Source organism: Myxocyprinus asiaticus, chromosome 7 (genome assembly GCF_019703515.2).
Source record: "Myxocyprinus asiaticus isolate MX2 ecotype Aquarium Trade chromosome 7, UBuf_Myxa_2, whole genome shotgun sequence".
In the NCBI taxonomy this organism is placed as follows: domain Eukaryota; kingdom Metazoa; phylum Chordata; class Actinopteri; order Cypriniformes; family Catostomidae; genus Myxocyprinus; species Myxocyprinus asiaticus.
The window spans coordinates 10,182,131-10,204,218 of record NC_059350.1 but is presented as its reverse complement, the minus strand read 5'-3'; the positions used below and the strand labels follow the sequence as shown (position 1 = coordinate 10,204,218).

The 22,088-nt window shown below is 39.1% G+C and overlaps 1 protein-coding gene across 3 annotated transcripts in view; it reads left to right on the top strand.

Moving 5' to 3' along the window:
- Nucleotides 1–22,088, top strand: part of pkn1a (protein kinase N1a) — a 77,200-nt gene that overhangs the window by 28,416 nt on the left and 26,696 nt on the right. For 2 of the 3 annotated variants that reach the window (XM_051702752.1, XM_051702753.1), the window contains one exon: nucleotides 19,133–19,433. In XM_051702752.1, coding sequence (XP_051558712.1) covers nucleotides 19,133–19,433 — 301 coding nt within the window. Of the gene's footprint in view, nucleotides 1–8,952; nucleotides 9,168–19,132; nucleotides 19,434–22,088 lie in introns of those variants that run through there. The other variant, XM_051702751.1, reaches the window with a different exon arrangement.

The window sequence follows — 22,088 nt, the reverse complement described above, 5'->3', positions numbered from 1 at the left end:
CGTGATGCGTCAGCTGCTGGTGGGATGCACTTTTTAAAAGTTTATAACGTTTTAATTATCGATTTATTTTTTACACAAACATATTGATTTGCTTCAGAAGACATTCATTGATCGACTGGAGACGTGTGGATTACTTCTTTGCTGCCTAAATATGACTTTTGGACCGTCAAAGTGCTGGCACCCATGTATTTCCATTATAAGGACCTGACAAAGCTCTGTCTTCTAAAAATCTTCATTCGTGTTCTGCTGAAGAAAGACTAGCCGCATCAGTCATACACATCTGGGATGGCATCAGGGTAAGTGAATAATGAGAGAATTTTCATTTTTGGGAGAACTATTCTTTTAATGTGTTAATATTTGGATTAGTTTACTGATTCAGCATCCCCACAGTCATGGAAAACCTGGAAATATCAGGGAATTTTAAAATTGTGATTTCAAGGCCTGGAAAATTCATGCAAATGATTTTTATAGTGAAATATGGAATATGGAATACTTTTCTAGCTATGTTTAAATATTTTATTGGCACATTGTACTCTTGTACTATTATTGTATTCCAAGTAGCATGTATATACAGTACATGTATTTAATATGTTTTCTTTCAAGTTACTTTTGATGCCATAAACAATCTTAAGTAGTTTGCCTTTCTTTTTCTTGCCTAAGACACATTAGGGGAAGTATTTAAAAAATACTATAAATGCATTTAAAAAAAATGCTGAATTGAATTGTTAATCAAATCGAATTTCATTGCGAATCAAATTGAATTTAATCGTTTTGAATTCGCAAAATAGTTTTGAATCTAATCGAAAACCTTTGAATCGTGAATCGAATCGATTCGCTTTCAACCCAAAGATTCACACTCCTAATCACCACTTGTTGACATGTTAACTCTTTATAATGAGACCATCAAGCAGCTGCTGGGCTGTACTTCGGGGTGGATGATGTAAATGTGTTAGCAGCTAGAAATTTTCAACTATCATTTCTATCGCGGTTATGCAAAATCCCACCACATTGCAGGGAATTAATGTTCCAAAAAATCATTATATTATTTTTATAGGATACTTTTGCATTATTTTGCATTTCTCACAAGTAAAACGAGAAAAGGAATGCTTCAATAGACGGTTCTATGTTAACTTAGTGTTGCACAGTTGCCTACACCAGTGCCATAGTACTACCACAGACTCAAGCTTCATAATACCGGCGGTACAACAGTGTTTTCCATTAAATACAGTTGTATGTATGTACCTAATGCTTATGCAGCAAGACGCTGATAAGAGAGCAAGGCATAGTCAAGACACAACCACAAAAGACCTCCACCTCAGGGGGTCGTTCACCCTGAACGAGTTCGTCTTTTTTATATGTAAGCATGCGATAGATGGACGTCTTTGACCATTGCGCCATGTCTCACTTTTTTTTCAGCATCTCCTGCAGCAACAATGCTTTTTTTTTTTTTTTTTTGCCGCTGTGTCCATTTAAAAGAAAATTCAACCTGTAACCGTGTTTTGAGACACCTGAGGCGGTTTTATTAGTTGCTCTGCGTCTGTTTTAGCCCAAGAATGTAAGTCGTCATCAGAGCTTGACACGCATCCAAAATTCGAATGCTCATTTTAACATTTAATATTTTTATGTTAAATTCAAATTTAAAATGTTTATTTGACAGCCTTAATTCACTTAATAGTGAATACCACATAGTTAACTATTTGAGAAAAGATGAAGTGAAAGTTAGGGAATTCGGAAAAGGCTATAAAGACACTTTGTATGACTTTACATGCAAATTGCATCCTGATTTATGATAAACTATTTAAAATATGATCTAATATGATCTATTTAAAAATTGGATTTCAAACCGCTTTTGTAAAAAAATTTTTAGTGTGAATTTCAGCACAGTGTTGTGCTGATCATACTACAAAAAACCCAACGGTCACAGTAGGATACCAGAAAAACCTGATTTTTGCTGCCTGTCTGAACTAAACCTTCTATTTCTATCTATTAGGCCTTTTTAATTTAGGCTAGCTTTTTGTTGGTAGCACTTGACAATTAGGTTGTATTCATTAACATAAGTTAACGTCATTAACACTAATTACTACACTACAGTTAACTTTAACTAGCAACGACCAAATCTTAAACCACTTATTAATCTTACTTAATGTTAATTACAACATATACTAATATTTCATATTAAAAGTTGTATACATTACCATTAGTTAATACATGAACTAACAATGAACGATTGTATTTTCGTAAATTAACATTAACCAAGATTAATGCTGTAAAAACATTGTTCAATGTAAGTTCAAGATACCTAATACTAATGTGAACAAAAAGAACCTTATTTTAAAGTGTTACCAGTCTTACCAGTTACCATTCTCACAGTTTTGCCCTCTCTCTTTGTCACAGTCCTAACCTCTGTCCTTTTCTCTCTCTCTCTAGCACACTGTTTCTTTATTTATCTCTTTTTCTCTGAAGTTTATGGCCTTCTTTCTTTCATTAACAGTGACATTTTGAAGGCCTGAACCAAAGATGGAATGATTAGGGTAAATAAATATGGGGCGAGCTCATGACTGGGCAAAGTGAGGAAGACTAAAGCTCCCTTTGTATGTGTGTAAGCGTGACTGAGCACTGTTCGGTTTTAGAGTTGAACAGAGCAAGTTCTGATATCAGAGTTGTCTAGGTGACTTTCTGTGCTGTTTAGAGGTGCATAGTTTTATGTCTGCCCCCATTATCATAAATGTATGGTGTGCAGTCTTGAGAAAAGATGGTAAGAAAAGGACAAAACTTCTGAATGTTAATCTGTTTATACAACTAAATAATACAACATTTTATAATAATAATACATACAATATTATTATTGTATAATTATTAAAGTGATATGTTAATATCATTTCAAATATTATAATTATATTCTAAATTACAATCAATATTTTATATTATTATTATTATTATAAATATTATAATTATAATAATATTATAATATTGATTTAATTTTAAATATGCAGATTTGTTTGTCATTTTGAAAGGTGACTCCTCGTTTTCCACAGTTTTTGTGACCATGAGGGATTATAGTAAGTATAGGCAAATTCTCCTGTATGTGTAACTGAGTTGAGTTAAATACTTCGTCATGCTGCTGTTAATGATTCGGTGTGTATGTGTGCGTTTTCTGAGCTTGTTTAAGGATTATAAAACAAGTGTGACTCAAAGATGGGGTGAACACTCCCTAAATGACTGCCCCGCCACACAAACACACACACACACAAAGTTCCAGGCTATTTATAGTTGGCTACATCATCATACCATTAAATCTTCATTAAACTGAGGCCTTTTAGACATGCTCTGAAGACGCACTTAATATGACCTTCATTCCAGATGCGCATTGCAATAACATCTGAGATAAGATCTGAAGCGAAACTATATTGGGTGTAGTTAACGCATTTTACTGCTTGCTTTTATCTTTGTGTCTCATTATTCAGCTACTTTTAACATATTTCACCCTCTTCACCTTTTTATGCCCCTGTGTAGTGGCTGCATCTGCATTCTGTCCTGTTTTGCCTTATTATGGCAGCAACATTCTTCCAAAGTAACATCAGCAAATGTTCCTCCCGCACACTGATATCAAACAGACACTTTTGACTCAATTCTTTGAACATGATTTGAAAATAAACTGTGTTTTCACAGTAAACACCCCCTAGTGTCCAAGCATAGGAGTACAACCTGCAGTTTGCAAACAGCAGTATCACACATGGGAATTATTTTCCTAGCACAGACAGACATAGAGATTGAGAGCACATGAGCCGTTATTTGACTGCACCATTGATGCATTTCATTTTCTTACTCAAGTACTCAGTAGCCGCGTTTCCACTATTTGCCCAAATGAGGGTGTGCTAGTGTGTGCCAGGGACAGTTGCTTTCCCACTGTCACTTCCGGGGCTTCATCGTGCCGCCTTGGCGATTTGTCCTTGGGCCAAACAAGGCCAACTGGGGATTAAAGTGGGGTCAGTGTCAAAGGCGGAGTTTTGCTGAGTCAGGTCAGGGGTTTCAGCACCAAGATCACCGAGCTTGCAGGTTGTGTATCCAGCTCACAATGGTCAGGTTCTGGAAATTGCAGGCAGAGTACAAACCCATTAAAACACACAATGGACAAGGCGATGCCCAAAGATCATGGTTTGAGATCATAGATCATGTGCTGGGACACCGTCCCGCTGTTAGTAGAGAGTCCACTCGGGACACCATAGCAATTAAAGTCAGTGAGTTGTCAATGCTAACTTATCTTGCTGGCTAGCTAATGTTTACATGTAAACTCAATATTCTAGATAACTAGATAACATGATATCTCAGCTTGAGCTTCCCTCTTGCTTGTGAAATGGTTGGGGTGCATGATGTTGGCACAAAGGTGGTGTATTAAGGGCGAGTTTTAGGGCAACACTGCGGGGCTTTTAGCCCAGTGGTGGAAATGCAGATTGATTTTGGTATCGCTGCTTGAGGTCTGTGGCTATTGGCCTAGGTTGGCCATTTGTTAGCCCTTGCACTGTCCTGATAGTGGAAAAGCAGCTAGTGAATTGCAGAAGATGGGAACCAGCATATGTGTCTGAGTTAGAGGTCTGCAAGTGCCTTAAAATGAAACCTGACCTGTACCCGAATGGTACCGTCAAATTTTAAGCCAGCACCCGAACCTGAAATCGTTTCATCTCTTTATAATTTCTTCTACTAGCAAGTATTGATACCTGATACCTCAAGATGGCGCCGAGTATGGCTGCTGCGTTGCGAGCTCTGACACAACATGGTAGTGTTTTGTTTGTTTTGTTCACAGTTCTTATGTTTTTTGTCTTGGATGTTGTCTGCCTTATTGTCTATGACAGACAAACACTTTTAGACATTGGTTCAGCAATTTCACACCGTAAACCGGACTTCAAATTCCTCAATGCCGTCCCGCTGTTTACAAACACGCAAGCGGAGCCCTTTGTCTGGGCAGCACGGCCGCGGAAACGCAGGAGGAAAAGGGGAAACAGAGCCGGCGTTCTCATCAGAGTAAGACGCCGCGCAAATCGACCCCCGCTACCCAGTATTCTACTGGCAAATGTTCAGTCTCTGGATAACAAGCTCTGCGAGCTGAAAGCGTGGATCTCTTTCCAATGAGAGACAAGGGACTGCTGCATTATCTGCCTAACAGAAACTTGGATGTCTGCGGAGATTCCAGACTCAGCCATTGAACCCGCGGGGTTCTCTGTGCACTGAGCGGACAGAGCGAAAGACCTCTCAGGTAAAAGCAGAGGTGGTGGTGTATGTTTTATGATCAACAAATCCTGGTGTGATCAGAGGAACGTACATTCTATCAAGTCTTTCTGCTCTCCTGATCTGGAATTTCTCATGCTTCTGTGTCGACCATTCTGGCTACTGAGGGAATTCACAGCGCTCATTATCACAGCTGTGTACATTCCCCCACAAGCGGACACAGACCGGGCAATCAAGGAACTGTATGGGAGTATAAGTGAGCAGGAAACCGCGCACCCTGAGGCCGCGTTCATTGTGACCGGGGACTTTAATAAAGCCAGTTTCAAATCAGTCGCACCAAAATACCACCAGCACATTAGTTTCAACACACGAGGGGACCGAGTTTTGGACCATTGCTACTCTCCCTTCCGGGATGGCTACAAATCCCTCTCCCGCCCACCATTTGGCAAATCGGACCACTCTTCCATTCTGCTTCTGCTTGCTTACAGGCAGAAACTGAAACAGGAAGCACCCACCCTCAGAACGATCCAGTGCTGGTCGGACCAATCAGACTCTACGCTACAAGACTGTTTTGATCACACGGACTGGGAGATGTTCCGGTCCGCCTCTGATGACGACATTGAGCTTTACGCTGATAGCGTAATGTGTTTCATCAAAAAGTGCGTGGAGGACGTCGTTCCGACCAGAACAACACGGATCTATCCGAACCAGAAACCATGGATAAATAGTGATGTTCGCGCGGCACTTAATGTGCGGATCTCCGCTTTCAATTCTGGGAATGCGGAGGAGCATAAACAAGCCAGTTATGAGCCATATATCAGAACAGCAAAACGCCAGTACAGGAACAAGATTGAAGGACAGTTTAACACCACCAACTCTAGAAGCATATGGCAGGGAATTAACATCATCACGGACTTTAAAGGGAATAAAAACTCCGCCGTGAACACCGCTGCCTCTCTCCTGGATGAGCTAAATACTTTTTATGCTCGTTTTGAGGGAAATAACACCGACCTCGCGGAAAGAGCTCTCGTGGCCGAAGCTACAGAGGTTAGTTCACTCTCCGTCTCTGTAGCGGATGTAACCCAATCCTTCCGACGGGTGTAACCCGATCCTTCCAGACAGCATTCCGGGCCACGTCATCAAAGCGTGCGTGAACCAGCTGGCTGGTGTTTTTACAGACATTTTCAACCTTTCCCTTTCTTTGTCTGTAGTCCCCACATGCTTTAAAACATCCACCATTGTGCCTGTTCCAAAGCAATCAAAAATCACTTGCTTAAATGACTGGCGTCCTGTTGCTCTGACCCCCATCATCAGCAAATGCTTTGAGAGACTAATCAGAGATTACATCTGCTCTGTGCTGCCTCTCTCTCTAGACCCATTGCAGTTTGCTTACCTCAACAACCGCTCCACTGATGATGCCATTGCATCTACACTACACACTGCTCTCTCCCACCTGGAAAAAAAGAACACTTATGTGAGAATGCTGTTTGTAGACTACAGCTCAGCATTCAACACCATAGTGCCCTCCAAGCTAGATGAGAAACTCTGGGCTCTTGGCTTAAACAGCTCGCTCTGCAGCTGGATCCTGGACTTCCTGTCAAGCAGACGCCAGGTGGTTAGAATAAGCAGCAACATCTCATCACTGACCCTCAACACTGGAGCCCCACAGGGCTGTGTTCTCAGCCCACTCTTGTATTCCTTGTACACACATGACTGTGTGGCAACACATAGCTCCAATGCCATCATTAAGTTTGCTGATGACACGATGGTGGTAGGTCTGATCACTGACAATGATGAAACAGCCTACAGAGAGGAGGTGCACACTCTGACACACTGGTGTCAGGAGCGCAACCTCTCCCTCAACGTCAGTAAGACAAAGGAGCTTGTGGTGGACTTCAGAAGAAAAGACAGAGAACACAGTCCCATCACCATCAATGGAGCACCAGTGGAGAGAGTCAGCAGCTTCAAGTTCCTGGGTGTCCACATCACTGAGAAACTCACATGGTCCATCCACACTGAAGTCGTCGTGAAGAAGGCTCATCAGCGCCTCTTCTTCCTGAGACGGCTGAAGAAGTTTGGAATGAACCGCCACATCCCCACACGGTTCTACACCTGCACTGTAGAGAGCATACTGACTGGCTGCATCTCCGCCTGGTACGGCAATAGCACCGCCCACAACCGCAAAGCACTGCAAAGGGTGGTGCGAACTGCCAGACACATCATCGGAGGTGAGCTTCCCTCCCTCCAGGAAATATATACAAGGTGGTGTGTGAAAAAAGCTCGGAGGATCAGAGACTCCAGCCACCCGAGCCATGGGCTGTTCTCACTGCTACCATCAGGCAGGCGTTATCGCAGCATCAGGACCCGCACCAGCCGACTCCATGATAGCTTCTTCCCCCAAGCAATCAGACTTTTGAACTCTTGATCTCCCACGATCAAAAAACATCAGCACTGCACTTTATTACTCTTACTCTTATATCTCACACCGGACTATCATAAATTATATTATTATTATATTATATTCTCTCTTAACAACTTACTATCAACCGACAGCCTGAATGTCAGTACAGTACAATACAACCTACTGTACATTCTATATATACTACTATATATATATTTTTTTTTTTTTATTGAATAATGTGTATCTATATTGTGTGTATTGTATACTGTACAGTGCATGTTATTATTTGTATATTGTTGTGTGTAATTATGTGTATATTAGACTTTAAATTGTGCTGTGTTAATTTAATGTTATTATAAATTGGTATATGTCTCATCACTGTCACGACTGCTATGTTGATCGGAACTGCACCCAAGAATTTCACACACCATTGCACTTGTGTATATGGCTGTGTGACAATAAAAGTGATTTGATTTGATTTTGATTTATTGTTGCAATAGGCTGTATTTTATGCAAGCATCGTAAGCAACATTCGTAACAGTATTGAAACAGTAAACATGCATAGTTTTATCAAGGCCCGGCAGCCCCTGAATACACTACAGGAGAAACAATTTCAGTAGGCCTGTTTATTTTTTCATTAATTACAAACCTGACCTGAACCCGAAGTCTTACTTGAAAAATGACCCTGGTGGGTTCTCGGGTCCTGTCATGCCCAGGTCATGTTGCAGAACTCTAGTATCAGATTTCCAGTTATAATGGTGATAACATATAACTCTCACACTCAGCTCATGCGCTTTGGTGGAGTAGATCGGGTACATCCATATCAGCACATTATATCCAATTTACACCTTGCATAAACCACAGTGAAGCGTTATTTCTATTCTTCATCAACCGTACACAAAATGCTTACAAACTAAACTACAGTAAGCATTCACAATTACAACTTCTTATGATCAATTACAATTAGCTTTCACAATGATTCTTGAATTGATGCACCCCTAACTTGGAATGTTTAAAGACAGTCATGAGTTTCCAATGGATAAATACAACATTCTTGTGGCATTCATGTGTGCTTATGTCAAAATTAATTTTTCCTCACTATGGTCAGAAACATACTTTACACAAGTACATGTAAACAGATACGAGCAACACACATCATTGGTATAAGTATAGATTGTCTCAGTGTTACTGTTGAAAGTAAGGAAGGGCGGGACTTATTCACAGTTTCCCTCGCTGTCTTAATCTCAAGCTCTGCTTTTTTGTCCTCTATCTGCAGCTCACTCCCACTTCGTTTCCGTTTATTACGCTTTTCTTTAGTCAAGGGGGAAGCTGTGTCTCTGTGTTCTGTAGTGGGACTGATAAAGAGGGTCTCAGTGGGGGGTGGACTGACTGGAGATTTTATTAGCAGTATTTATCAAGGGCGGGTGGGCACACGCAGGGAGATAGAGGGTGTGACATGGATAACGAGGAGGGAAGAAATACATCCCTCACGGAAGAGCACGACGACATCACTCACTCTGAGCTTGCAGCCACATCACATGGGGTAGGCCTGGTGAAGACACCCCACATCCTTTTATAGCAGAAGCTGAGCAAAAACTCAGAAAACTTAGAGTTTTGTTGAAGGATGTTCTAAAATAACATTTTAGATTTGAATCTACAATGGAAATAATATTAATGGAGTAAATATTCATTGTATAATAGGTATTGGAGTGTACAATTTGTTGTGCAAGTTGGTTGTGCATCAAAAATTTGTTCAAAGAAATAGGCCAACCCCGTTTTTATATATGCAGTGTTGCAAATTTTTAAGTTCTTTGCTTTCCATGTTAATTTGCACTTCCTTAAAAAAAGCAAGCTGTTTTTGTCACAATCTTTGACTTTCTCATTTTCTCCTTGCGTCTTTTCTCTCATTGCTGTCTATTTCCCCATTTCCGTGTTTTTTCAGGAGTTAAACTGTGTTCCTGTGCAGACTGACTTTTTGTTTTTGTGGACAGCACCCTCCCCCATCATCTGATATCTTTGCGAGTTGCATCATGTCATTTCCCATCATCACCCTCTTCCTCCTCTGACTCTCCCTTGTGCTTTACTGTCATTGTTTATGCTTTTCCTCTGTTTGACACCCTTATTTGTATCACTCTGACTAATTGCTTTTCTGTTCCTTCGTGAAAACTGATGTAGGCCTGTCATGATTATTAAATAATCGTCTGATCGCGGTTATTTAATCTAACCAAGGTTATTTGAGATAACCGCGATTATTGTGCACTTCAAATTCCAATCACACTTTAATGCCCAAATAAGGGAATTTTAAGCAAATAGGCTAAATGTCATCAATGGCGCGAATGTCAACCAGCAGCTCCTGTCTGGAAGAGCACGTGAACCGCTTTTCTCATGCGCACTGTTGCGCGCACTGTTAGCGATCGTGTAATGGCAAATGTTTCTGGTCATTGTGAGATCGTATACGCAGTGTTAATGACACGCAGTGACACAGAAGAGGATACGCACGTTTACTTTATTTCTCTGGAGTGATGAAATGATGAAACGAAATCTCAAAGGTTTTGCTTCATGAGAAATAAGTGCTCTTGGGTTTAATCAAAGAGCATTAAAAACGTGTGAAAGTGGAGAAATTAGGACAGAAATATTTAGTATTTATTAAAAAAAATTATATTAAAAAATTTGTATTTCATTTTTTATAAAAATATATTATAGAAAATACAGGTGTTTCAGAACAACAGTGTTAACCTGACCAAAAAGAGGGACAAATGAACTCAGCAGAGATATATGCTTGTCACGAACAGTAATAACAGGAAAAAAAGGGCAATCCTACAATAACGGAGTTGAGACATCTTCTAGGTGGCCAGTGTGTCATGACAGTGACAACAGAACAGATCATCTTTCTAAGGCAAAACATTTTGACATTTCTCAAAATGTAGATTTTAATTGTACATTGTCATTTTTTTAGAGTAGTGCATTCTGCTGCAGTATATGTACTTGTATAAGTGTGGATCTTTTAAAACAAACAAAAAACATATTGGCCTATATATGATCATTATAATAATAGTATATCACAGTTTTTATTTTTTTAAAGAACCACACTTTTACAAGTATTTTTTACATATATCTATATATATTGTTTTAATTTACTTGTGTTAATTACATGATGTATTAAATGGCGTAGAGCATAGTCTGCTCACCTCGTTTATATAAAAAATAATTGAAATATGTTTTTAATAAAAATAAAAATAAAAAGTGCGGCTTGCGAGGGTTAAGGGATCCTTTAGAAATATTTAGATTTTTAAAACATTATTTTTATGTAATTTATACGTTTTTAAAGCCTTAAAAGGAAATCATATCCCTGTTTTATTAATTGATTTATATCTTTGAAGTTAAATATGAAATATGACATTTAATCGTGAAAGCCCTAAAAGAGACAATTCTCACAATCGTGCCAAATTTTATAATCGTGACAGCCCTAAACTGATTCATTTGACCTGCCCCACCACAATGAGGTTCACTCTGCATCATTTTACTTTTACATTGTATTGTCTCAGTTGAGCTCTGTTGACTGGCACCTTTGCAAAATGGCTGAAATGGTGCTGTAGTTATAGGCTCTAACCATAGTTGCTGTAACATTATCAGTGTAACCACAGCGATTAGCTTTGATGTCAGGACTGAATCCCCTATAAACTGCTTTATGGTTATTCTTGTAGTGTTTGTTTACCACCAACTGCCTATGAGTCAGCAGTTGCAGATTGGACTTTTAAAGGTGAACTAAGTAAGTTTGTCCACATTTAAAATAAATTAATAGAATTTGACCAATTCAATTAAACTGATATACATTCACATAAGAAGACTACTTATGCCACTGGTCAAAACAAATCTGTGATTTGCAGGGTTCCCACTGTCATGGAAAACCTGGAAACATGAAGTCGGCATGAAATCAAAATTGACCCTACTTATTTTCTTAATGTATGCTACTGGTTTTATTGTGAACAATTTATCCATGCATATTTGTTTTTTTATACATAAGAAAAACAATTACCTCGTAAATCTTCTCTGACTTCTCTTATCTGCTGTTTGTGAGACTGCATGGCATTTAAGCCAACAGTCAGAAGTTTTTAGTCAGTTTCAACCCCGCCTCTTCAACAGCTTGTTATGTACACAAACCTGGTGTCGGTTGAAGCAGCAAACACAGAGATGGTGAAGAGGTGTATTTTCAACTGTTTCTCTCCCAAAACCCTGTTTCATACCCCAAACTACCTTGGTTTTAATGTTTTTATTTAGGCTAGATCCAGGGTACACAACAGGCGGGCCACGGGCCGCATCCGGCCCGCAAACCAACTGCTGAACCGTTATAGAGGAAAAAAGAAACTAATAATAAATTAAACTACAAATCTGCAAATATAAATCTAATTATAAGCCACTTTATATAACATGAGTGCGGGGTCAGTCAGCACGTGCGCATTGATAACAGTTTGTGTGTGCTCACGGTCATTTTAAACATGTTGCTGAGTCTCTCTTCCACACTTGCTCGTTACTGCCATAGCGTGAATCAACTGAGTCTCGGTTGGCAAATGAACTCAACAGAGATATATCCTTGTCACGAACAGTAATAACAGGAAAAAAAGGGCAGTCCTACAATAACGGAGTTGAGACATCTTCTAGGTGGCCAGTGTGTCATGACAGTGACAACAGAACAGATCATCTTTCTAAGGCAAAACATTTTGACATTTCTCAAAATGTAGATTTTAATTGTACATTGCCATTTTTTTAGAGTAGTGCATTCTGCTGCAGTATATGTACTTGTATAAGTGTGGATCTTTTAAAACAAACAAAAAACATATTGGCCTATATATGATCATTATAATAATAGTATATCACAGTTCTTATTTTTTTAAAGAACCACACTTTTACAAGTATTTTTTACATATATCTATATATATTGTTTTAATTTACTTGTGTTAATTAAATGATGTATTAAATGGCGTAGAGCATAGTCTGCTCACCTCATTTATATAAAAAATAACTGAAATATGTTTTTAATAAAAATACAAATAAAAAGTGCAGCCCCCGAGGGTAAAGGGATCCTGCTTTCTGCCCCCCGGCTGTCCAAAGTTGAGTACCCCTGGGCTAAATCATCGTTCAATTCTCAAGTCAGTGAAAAAGCTGGCCAAACTTGAAATCGGTTTTCAGTTTCCCCAATAACCAGCTTTGGCATGGGCAGCATGGTGGAAAGGGGTATGTGTGTGTGTGTCTTTGGCGGGCTGCGATGTACACTTATGCCTATTGGCTATTTTTTTTAATGGGACAAGCTGTCCAACATGCCCCGCCCCTACTTCCTAATTCAGTAGGAAAATTGTTTACAAGGCCTGGGAAAGTCATGAAATATAACAAAATCAAGGAAAAAAGGTGAATCAATATTTTTCGTTTTTTACAGCTCTAAAATATTTCATGAGCTAGATATTGCTCTGGTGTTGAGTAAAACATTTTCGCAAGCCATAGTGTTGTCCGATATGTCAGTGAAATGTTCTTTTTGAGTGAGTTATTTTCAATACATTAGTTTAAATGATTCGTTAGCAAATCAGCCCATTTAGGATTGAAACATCCTGAACACAGATTAAGTCTAATCCCGGACGAGCCACCATTTTAAATACTGATGCTCTTGTTAAATTTAGATTAGACTTAATGTGTCTTTGGCAAGTGAGGTTTTAATGGTTGACAAGTCAGATTAGCATACATAAGTAACCATTTAGGGTAGAATTAGCTAGTGTGTGTTGGCCGTGTAGTAGAGGGTTGTTTCAATGCCAGTGAGTCAGAAATCTCTCTCACACAGTCCTCACTTCAATCACCTGTTACTGTAAATGACTCATGTGTTTTTGTGCATGCCAAACTTTACTGCAATAGACTACTCACTGTGTGTATGCTTATCTGTGTTTGAATCTCTGCAGACGTTGAAACAGTGTTTAGTATATTTTGCAATTATCCCCTGATAAGCGCTAGCCTTGGGCTCTTCTGTGTTAATTTATTTTTAGATCAGATAGCTGTCTGATCTCAATAAAGCCTAGTGCAAACTACACTACTCAAGCTTGTCTCCTTTGATGTTTTGAGGCCCACTGTGGTCTGATTAACATGCATGCATGTTGGACAAAGCCGTGCTTCAATTGCATTATCTTGGTCTGTTAGTCCAACTTCGCAAAAATCGGACTGAGGTTTTTTAGATTTCAGGCAGACTAAAGCATTTTACATGGCATTTTAAAAGGACAAGAAATGATTGTTTTAGTCCAACTAAAATGTAACTTTTAAAATGCATTTAATTGTACTGACTGTGTCTGCACCAGACGCAAGTGGCATGTTGCGTGGAAACTATCTCTCCCATTATTATCAATAAAGCTGTCTATGCTAGCGAATAATACGAATAGCATTAATTGAATGCTATGAATTGTATTTGTTATATATTTAAATAACTCGTAACCATTACACGCTGTCTATAGCAGGCACATCCGTTGACAGGACGCAACGCAATGGCTTGAGCCTGTGTTCACTGGACGCATCGACACGAATGTTCTAAACCATTTATTTGGAAGCAGCGCGTGCAATGCAAAATGGAACGGGACATCCGTTTACTGTCAGTGTAGACAGCAGCATTGATAATAAAGGATTCTGTTGCTTTTGTTGCAACGCTCACGTCCGGTATAGACAGGATGTTACATCACAGCCCAATTGTCTCTGGCCTACTAATTTAAATAACCATTGTTTGTAGCCATAAATGCAATTGTAACATTATGTAAAACATTTTTTATTATTCAGAAATAGCCAAAAAATGTCTTGTTTTTGTACCAATGTATTTTTGTTTAAAATCAATGAACTACTTGTTACTGAAGTCTAGCATCGAGCTTACAACTGATTGGTCCATTGTTAGTAAGTTGAATATTCTGAAATGATGTGCAGCATCAGTGCTTTCAGTGTATACAGCCTCAAGCTGACACAATGCTACGCTGGTCGTTTCCATTGTAGTCACGATGTACGGTGCTGTGAAAAACTATTAGCCCCTTCCTGATTTGTTCTATTTTTGTGTATTTTTCTTACTAAATTGTTTTAGTTCTTCAAATGAGAAATAACATAAAACAAAGGCAACCTGAGTAAACACAAAACATTTTTCAAATACATTATTTTTTTATTGAAGCAAAAAAGTTATCCAATACCTATATAACCCATGTGAAAAACTAACTGCCCTCTTAAACTTAATAGCCGGTTGTGCCACCTTTAGCAGCATCAACTGCAAGCAAATGTTTCCAATAACTGGAGATCAGTCTTTCACAACACTGTGGTGGAATTTTGGCCCACTCTTCTTTGCAGAGCTGCCTTAGTTCAACCACATTGGAGGGTTTTCAGGCATGAACTGCCCATTTTAGGTCCTGCCACAGCATCTAAATCGGTTTCAAGTCAGGACTTCGACTAGGCCACTCCAAAACTTTCATTTTGCTTCTTTTGAGACATTAAGAGGTGGACTTACTCCTTTGCTTTAGATCATTGTCTTGCTGCATAATCCAGTTGCGCTTGAGCTTCAACTCACGGACTGATGACCGGACGTTCTCCTTTAGGATTTTCTGGTAGAGAGCAGAATTCATGTTTCCCTCAATTATTGCAAGTCGCCCTGGCCCTGAAGCAGCAAAGCATCCCCACACCATCACACAACCACCACCATGCTTGACCGTAGGTATGATGTTTGATTTACACCATATGTAACTGGACCCCTGTCTTCCAGTTCCACTTTTGACTCATCAGACCACAGAGCATTCTCCCAAAAAGGTTTGAGGATCATCAAGGGGTGCTTTGGCAAAATTTTGACAAGCCTTAATGCTCTTCTGGGTTAGCAGTGGTTTTCACCTCGCCACTCTTCCAAGGATGCCATTTTTGACCATTGTCTTTCTGAGAGAGGCCTGCAGTTCCTTGGATGTTATCCTTGGCTTTTTTGTGACTTCCTGGATGAGTCATCGCTGTGCTCTTGGAGGAATTTTGGAAGGTCGGCCACTTCTGGGAAGGTTCACTACTGTGCCAAGTTTTCTCCATTTGGAACTGTGGTTCTTTGGAGTCTCAGAGCCTTTGAAATACCTTTTATAAACCTTCTTAGACTGATGTATTTCAGTCACCTTTTTCCTCATAATTTCTGGAATTTCTTTCGACCTTGGCATAATGTGCTACTGGGTGAGACCTTTTAGCCAACTTCATGCTGCTGAAAAAGTTCTATTTAGGTGTTGATTTTATTGAACAGGGCTGGCAGTAATCTGGCCTGGGTGTGTCTAGTCCAGCTGAACCCCATTTTGAATGCAGTTTCATAGATTTGGGGATTTAGTATCTAAGGGGGCAAATCATTTTTCACACAGTATTGGTTGGTATTGAATAACTTTTTTGCTTCAATAAATAACGTTATTGGGCCTGGGTAGCTCAGCGAGTATTGACGCTAACTACCACCCCTGGAGTCGTGAGTTCGAATCCAGGGTGTGCTGAGTGACTCCTAAGCAACCAAATTTGTCACATGGGGTAACCTCCTCGTGGTCACGATTAGGGGTTCTCGCTCTTGTGGTAAGTTGTGCATGGATCGCGGAGAGTAGCATGAGCCTCCCGTGCTGCGAGTCTCTGCGGTGTCATGCACAGCGAGCCACGTGATAAGATGTACGGATTGACTGTCTCATAAGCGGAGGCAACTGAGACTTGTCCTCCGCCACCCGGATTGAGGTGAGTAACCGCGCCACCACAAGAACCTACTAAGTATGGGAATTGGGCATTCCAAATTGGGAGAAAAGGGGATAGATATATATATATAATAACATTATCATTTAAAAACTGTATTTTGTGTTTACTCAGATTGCCTTTGTTTTATGTTAGATTTTGTTTGAATCTTTGAAACAGAAGAAATAAGGATGGGGTCAAATACTTTTTCACAACACTGTAAACCAGTTTTTTTGTTTTTTGTTCTTTGGAAAATTTAATTGCCATTTTATTGGTGGTCTTACAGACCAGTTGTGTCAACAAAGCACAATATAATTCTCATGATTCACGCTAAATTTTAGGCTTCTGAGTCTTTTTAACTTAATCTTTTTTTAAAAATCACTTGTTAATCTTTAAAAACAGCAGTTTTCTGTGCAGTTCAGTCACAGCTCTGACACAGAATCTCTTTCCTGTCTTACAACTTGGTATATCTTGGTATCTCTCTCTCTCTTGCAATTGCACTTTTCTCCATGTTTCTTGTTCTTTCTTTCTCTCTCTACTTCTCTGAATCGTTGTTTATTGTCCATTCCCCTCTGTTTCTTAGTAGTCTTCTACATCATATGCAGTCTGTGGTTAATAACCTGGAGTGAAACCACAAATGTACTTTTTCCCTGAACAGTTTTTTTAAAACCTGGAAATTGGCAAAGCCAACATAATAAACAGTATACGTATCGTTGTTACTAAACCATGGGTAAAATTATTATTAACGTGAAAAAAAAAGAACATACACACACGTGCATACACACACACATGCCATATCCCGACCGCTGGTATCATCTAATAAAGCCAAGCCTCACAGAAAACAGGAAGAGACCGTGCAGAGGTTTAACCGGATATCCTGCACAGAGAGGGTGACCCCTGACCACAGCTTTCCTTTCCTCGTTACTCTCTAGCTCTCTCTTTCTCTGTCTTTTTCTCCTCCTCCCTCTCCGTCTGTTTCCATGCTACTGGATGGTGTCATTGTACTGGAGAAAAGAGAATGTGTTGGTCTGGTGAATGGGATCACTGGGAATATCTGGACATACAGGTGACATTCCATGATTGACAAGATTGTTGGTTGTTAGAAAGAATAATCTGTTCTACACTTTATTTTTGTGAGAATCGACATGAAAATATTTTCTGCTTATTGCATGTATTTCCCGTCAGATAAATGGTGGAGAGTGTTGCTTCACAAAGTCAGCAGGATTTAGGATGGTAAAACAGTGGTAGATCATAGGCTAATTGGAATATTGTGGAAAAAAATTAGCTTGTTATAATGTCAACGTTGTTCTTTTATGATTGTTTAGTGGGTGGGTTCAGTGGGCAAAGCTGTAACCTGTAAAAAAAAATGTTTTGCGGTTTTATAAAAGTTGTTTTAGTTGCAGTTTTTTTGTGGCATGCATTAGTTTGTTGTTGTTTTTTTACACTGGATTCAAACAGTCAGTTCTTAGAAATAGTTACGTCCTGTTCCTGTTGTATCTTATATTTTTGTATGAAAGTGAGCTGTTGCTTTGCAGTGATCTTTCTTTCTGTTTTTTTAATGTCTTTGATCCAAAACTTCAGTATTCCGTGTTACTTTCTGTTGTTTCCTTTTTGGATGAAACTCAGAGTTAGCTTTTTCCTCGAGTTTGCATTCAGTCATTGTAATTGAGGGTTGATGCTAATTTTCATAGTCTTGGTAAGTCAGTCAAAACATATTTAGGTTAAAACATCTGTTCTCAAAGACAAGATTGTTAATTTGATTGATTGCAAATGCTCCAAGTTCGTTCCTTCGTGTGAAAACTTGGCGAAATGACATAAAGTTGACTTTCACTTTGACTTATATATTTTGACTTGAATATTTTCATTGATTTCTTGAATTGAATTGAAAAAGTTTTTTGGCAGGCAGTGGTGAATGTTACAGATCTTTGGAGCAGTGATTAGTATCCTGATGTGGAAGTCAAGATTAGCAGGATGGGAAACAATGGGGAAAATAACCTCAAAAATCTTGATTCCATTGTTAATGTTTGTAATTTGCTTTCAGCGAGAGCTGGAGTTCAGACTCTGTGATCTGTGAGATCTTTGAGTCTAATATGATTACCATCAAGTACATAGAATGATTAAAACATCCCATTACAGTACAGCACACTTATTTTTCTGAATGTTTCTAGACACAGCCTAATTATATTACAAAATAAAGTTATAAATCCTAAAGATTTCTGATGTTTGAGATATATTTGAGGCCTATTTGAGGATATTCTCAACTGTATGTTGTGTAACAGACAAGAAATATGGCTGGGACTAGTTTCAGCATCAGAAAGTAAGCCCATGGACCATCTGATGCAAATTATACCCCAAAACAGCAAAAACGTTTTTCACAATCGCAAGTTCCAGTCTGATTAGCTGGCTTCCACACCATTTGCAAGAGTCTGGATTTAAAAGGCACCAGGCAGCTATAAATGGTGCTTTTGAGGCAGAACTAGTCATTGGAATTGCCAAAGTTTGTGGCATTGATTTTGCATGTTAATGAAATAATCAATATTTGTTACTTTTGGACCAAGTTCTGGCCACAAATTTTACCTGCAATTTTGAACCCATAGCTAAGACTGTTGTGCCATATTTGATCCATACATTTAGTGGATTACTTGAAAGATTCATTAACTACTGTTAAGATATATGAAGCTGAATTTGATATGTACATTTGATTTGATTTTGACCTAGATGTATATTAAATTGCACTTTTGGCTGGCCCTGCTTCATCTGTAATTTTCATATTTCTGTTTACAGAGTGATCCCGGTGGGTTGTCTGTTCTAGAGCAGCTGGGATTGGACCACAGCTCAGATTTCTCCGACTCTAGTGTTCAGCAGCGATTGGATGAACAGCGAGAGCGTATCCGTAGAGAAATTCGGAAGGAGCTGAAGATTAAAGAGGGAGCAGAGAATCTCCGCAGAGCCACTACAGATAAACGCAATGTCCAGCAGGTGGAGAGTCAGTTACGGAGCTCTAACCGACGCCTGGACTCACTCCACGCTCAGCTACAGGAACTGGATGCTCACATTGTTGTCAAAGGGATGGATGATTCACGTGGTGAGTGGGCAGAGCGTTGAGTGTTGATGAAGTAGTGACTTTTAAATTAAACGTTTTAAGAGCAAATTAGTAATCATCTACTTATTTTACTATAGCTATTCACCTTATGCACCAGAGAAACTAGCGTGCATCCATCTTGAAAATTTTGTCTAGGAACTTCTGTTTTAACGGTTCTATATAGATATCTATGGTGTTTATGTCAAAGTGTAATTAGCTAGCAAAGTGGATTTACAGTTTATAGAGTTGTCAAAAGCTATCATGAGTATTTTAAAGTGTTCAGGGGATATCATAAGAACTGGAAGCAGAGCAGGGAGATTTTAAAATAAGAGTACTTCATTCATAAATACACAAGATCCTACCTTCGTGCTGTGGACATACTGATATGCCTCTGTGCTCATGAAACTCCAAGAGACAACACAAAGTCATTAAAAATATCTCGTATGATACCTCTGACCATCTTCTCGTGTCATTCACCCATCGTGTTATAGTAAAGGTAAGCAGATTTTTTGAGCGTTAAACCGGGACGCAGGGAGGGGAGCAACACACACACACACACACACACACACACACACACACACACACACACACACACACACACACACACACACGTTGGTGTAGCTATCATTATGAGGACTCTCCATTGACATAATGATTTTTATACTGTACAAACTATAGATTCTATCCCCTAACCCTACCCCTAAACCTAACCCTCACAAAAAACTTTCTGCATTTTTACATTTTCAATAAAACATCATTTAGTATGTTTTTTTTAAGTGATTTGAATTATGGGGACACTAGAAATGTCTTCATAAACCACATTTATAGCATAATACCCTTGTAATTACCAGTTTGTAACCTAAAAAAAAGTCCTCGTAAAACACTTAAACCTGCCCACACACACACACACACACACACACACACACACACACACACACACACACACACACACACACATACACACATGTGAAAGTGTATATTTTATTTTATATTTACAACAGTTTTAATTAACAAGTTGAAATCTACAAATTAAGCAGAATTACAGGTGCATCTCAATAAATTAGAATGTCGTGGAAAAGTTCATTTATTTCAGTAATTCAACTCAAATTGTGAAACTCGTGTATTAAATAAATTCAGTGCACACAGACTGAAGTAGTTTAAGTCTTTGGTTCTTTTAATTGTGATGATTTTGGCTCACATTTAACAAAAACCCACCAATTCACTATCTCAAAAAATTAGAATATGGTGACATGCCAATCAGCTAATCAACTCAAAACACCTGCAAAGGTTTCCTGAGCCTTCAAAATGGTCTCTCAGTTTGGTTCACTAGGCTACACAATCATGGGGAAGACTGCTGATCTGACAGGTCAATAATTGACACCCTTCACAAGGAGGGTAAGCCACAAACATTCATTGCCAAAGAAGCTGGCTGTTCACAGAGTGAACATGTTAACAGAAAGTTGAGTGGAAGGAAAAAGTGTGGAAGAAAATGATGCACAACCAACCGAGAGAACCGCAGCCTTATGAGGATTGTCAAGCAAAATCGATTCAAGAATTTGGGTGAACTTCACAAGGAATGGACTGAGGCTGGGGTCAAGGCATCAAGAGCCACCACACACAGACATGTCAAGGAATTTGGCTACAGTTGTCGTATTCCTCTTGTTAAGCCACTCCTGAACCACAGACAACGTCAGAGGCATCTTACCTGGGCTAAGGAGAAGAAGAACTGGACTGCTGCCCAGTGGTCCAAAGTCCTCTTTTCAGATGAGAGCAAGTTTTGTATTTCATTTGGAAACCAAGGTCCTAGAGTCTGGAGGAAGGGTGGAGAAGCTCATAGCCCAAGTTGCTTGAAGTCCAGTGTTAAGTTTCCACAGTCTGTGATGATTTGGGGTGCAATGTCATCTGCTGGTGTTGGTCCATTGTGTTTTTTGAAAACCAAAGTCACTGCACCCGTTTACCAAGAAATTTTGGAGCACTTCATGCTTCCTTCTGCTGACCAGCTTTTTTAAAGATGCTGATTTCATTTTCCAGCAGGATTTGACACCTGCCCACACTGCCAAAAGCACCAAAAGTTGGTTAAATGACCATGGTGTTGGTATGCTTGACTGGCCAGCAAACTCACCAGACCTGAACCCCATAGAGAATCTAAGGGGTATTGTCAAGAGGAAAATGAGAAACAAGAGACCAAAAAATGGCCACTGTCAAAGAAACCTGGGCTTCCATACCACCTCGGCAGTGCCACAAACTGATCACCTCTATGCCACGCCAAATTGAGGCAGTAATTAAAGCAAAAGGAGCCCCTACCAAGTATTGAGTACATATACAGTAAATGAACATACTTTCCAGAAGGCCAACAATTCACTAAAAAATTTTTTTTATTGGTCTTATGATGTATTCTAATTTTTTGAGATAGTGAATTGGTGGGTTTTTGTTAAATGTGAGCCAAAATCATCACAATTAAAAGAACCAAAGACTTAAACTACTTCAGTCTGTGTGTATTGAATTTATTTAATACACGAGTTTCACAATTTGAGTTGAATTACTGAAATAAATGAACTTTTCCATGACATTCTAATTTATTGAGATGCACCTGTACATGTATAAAAATGAAACACTTGCATTATGAAAAAGTGCAGTGTGTCATAGCTGTCTGAATGT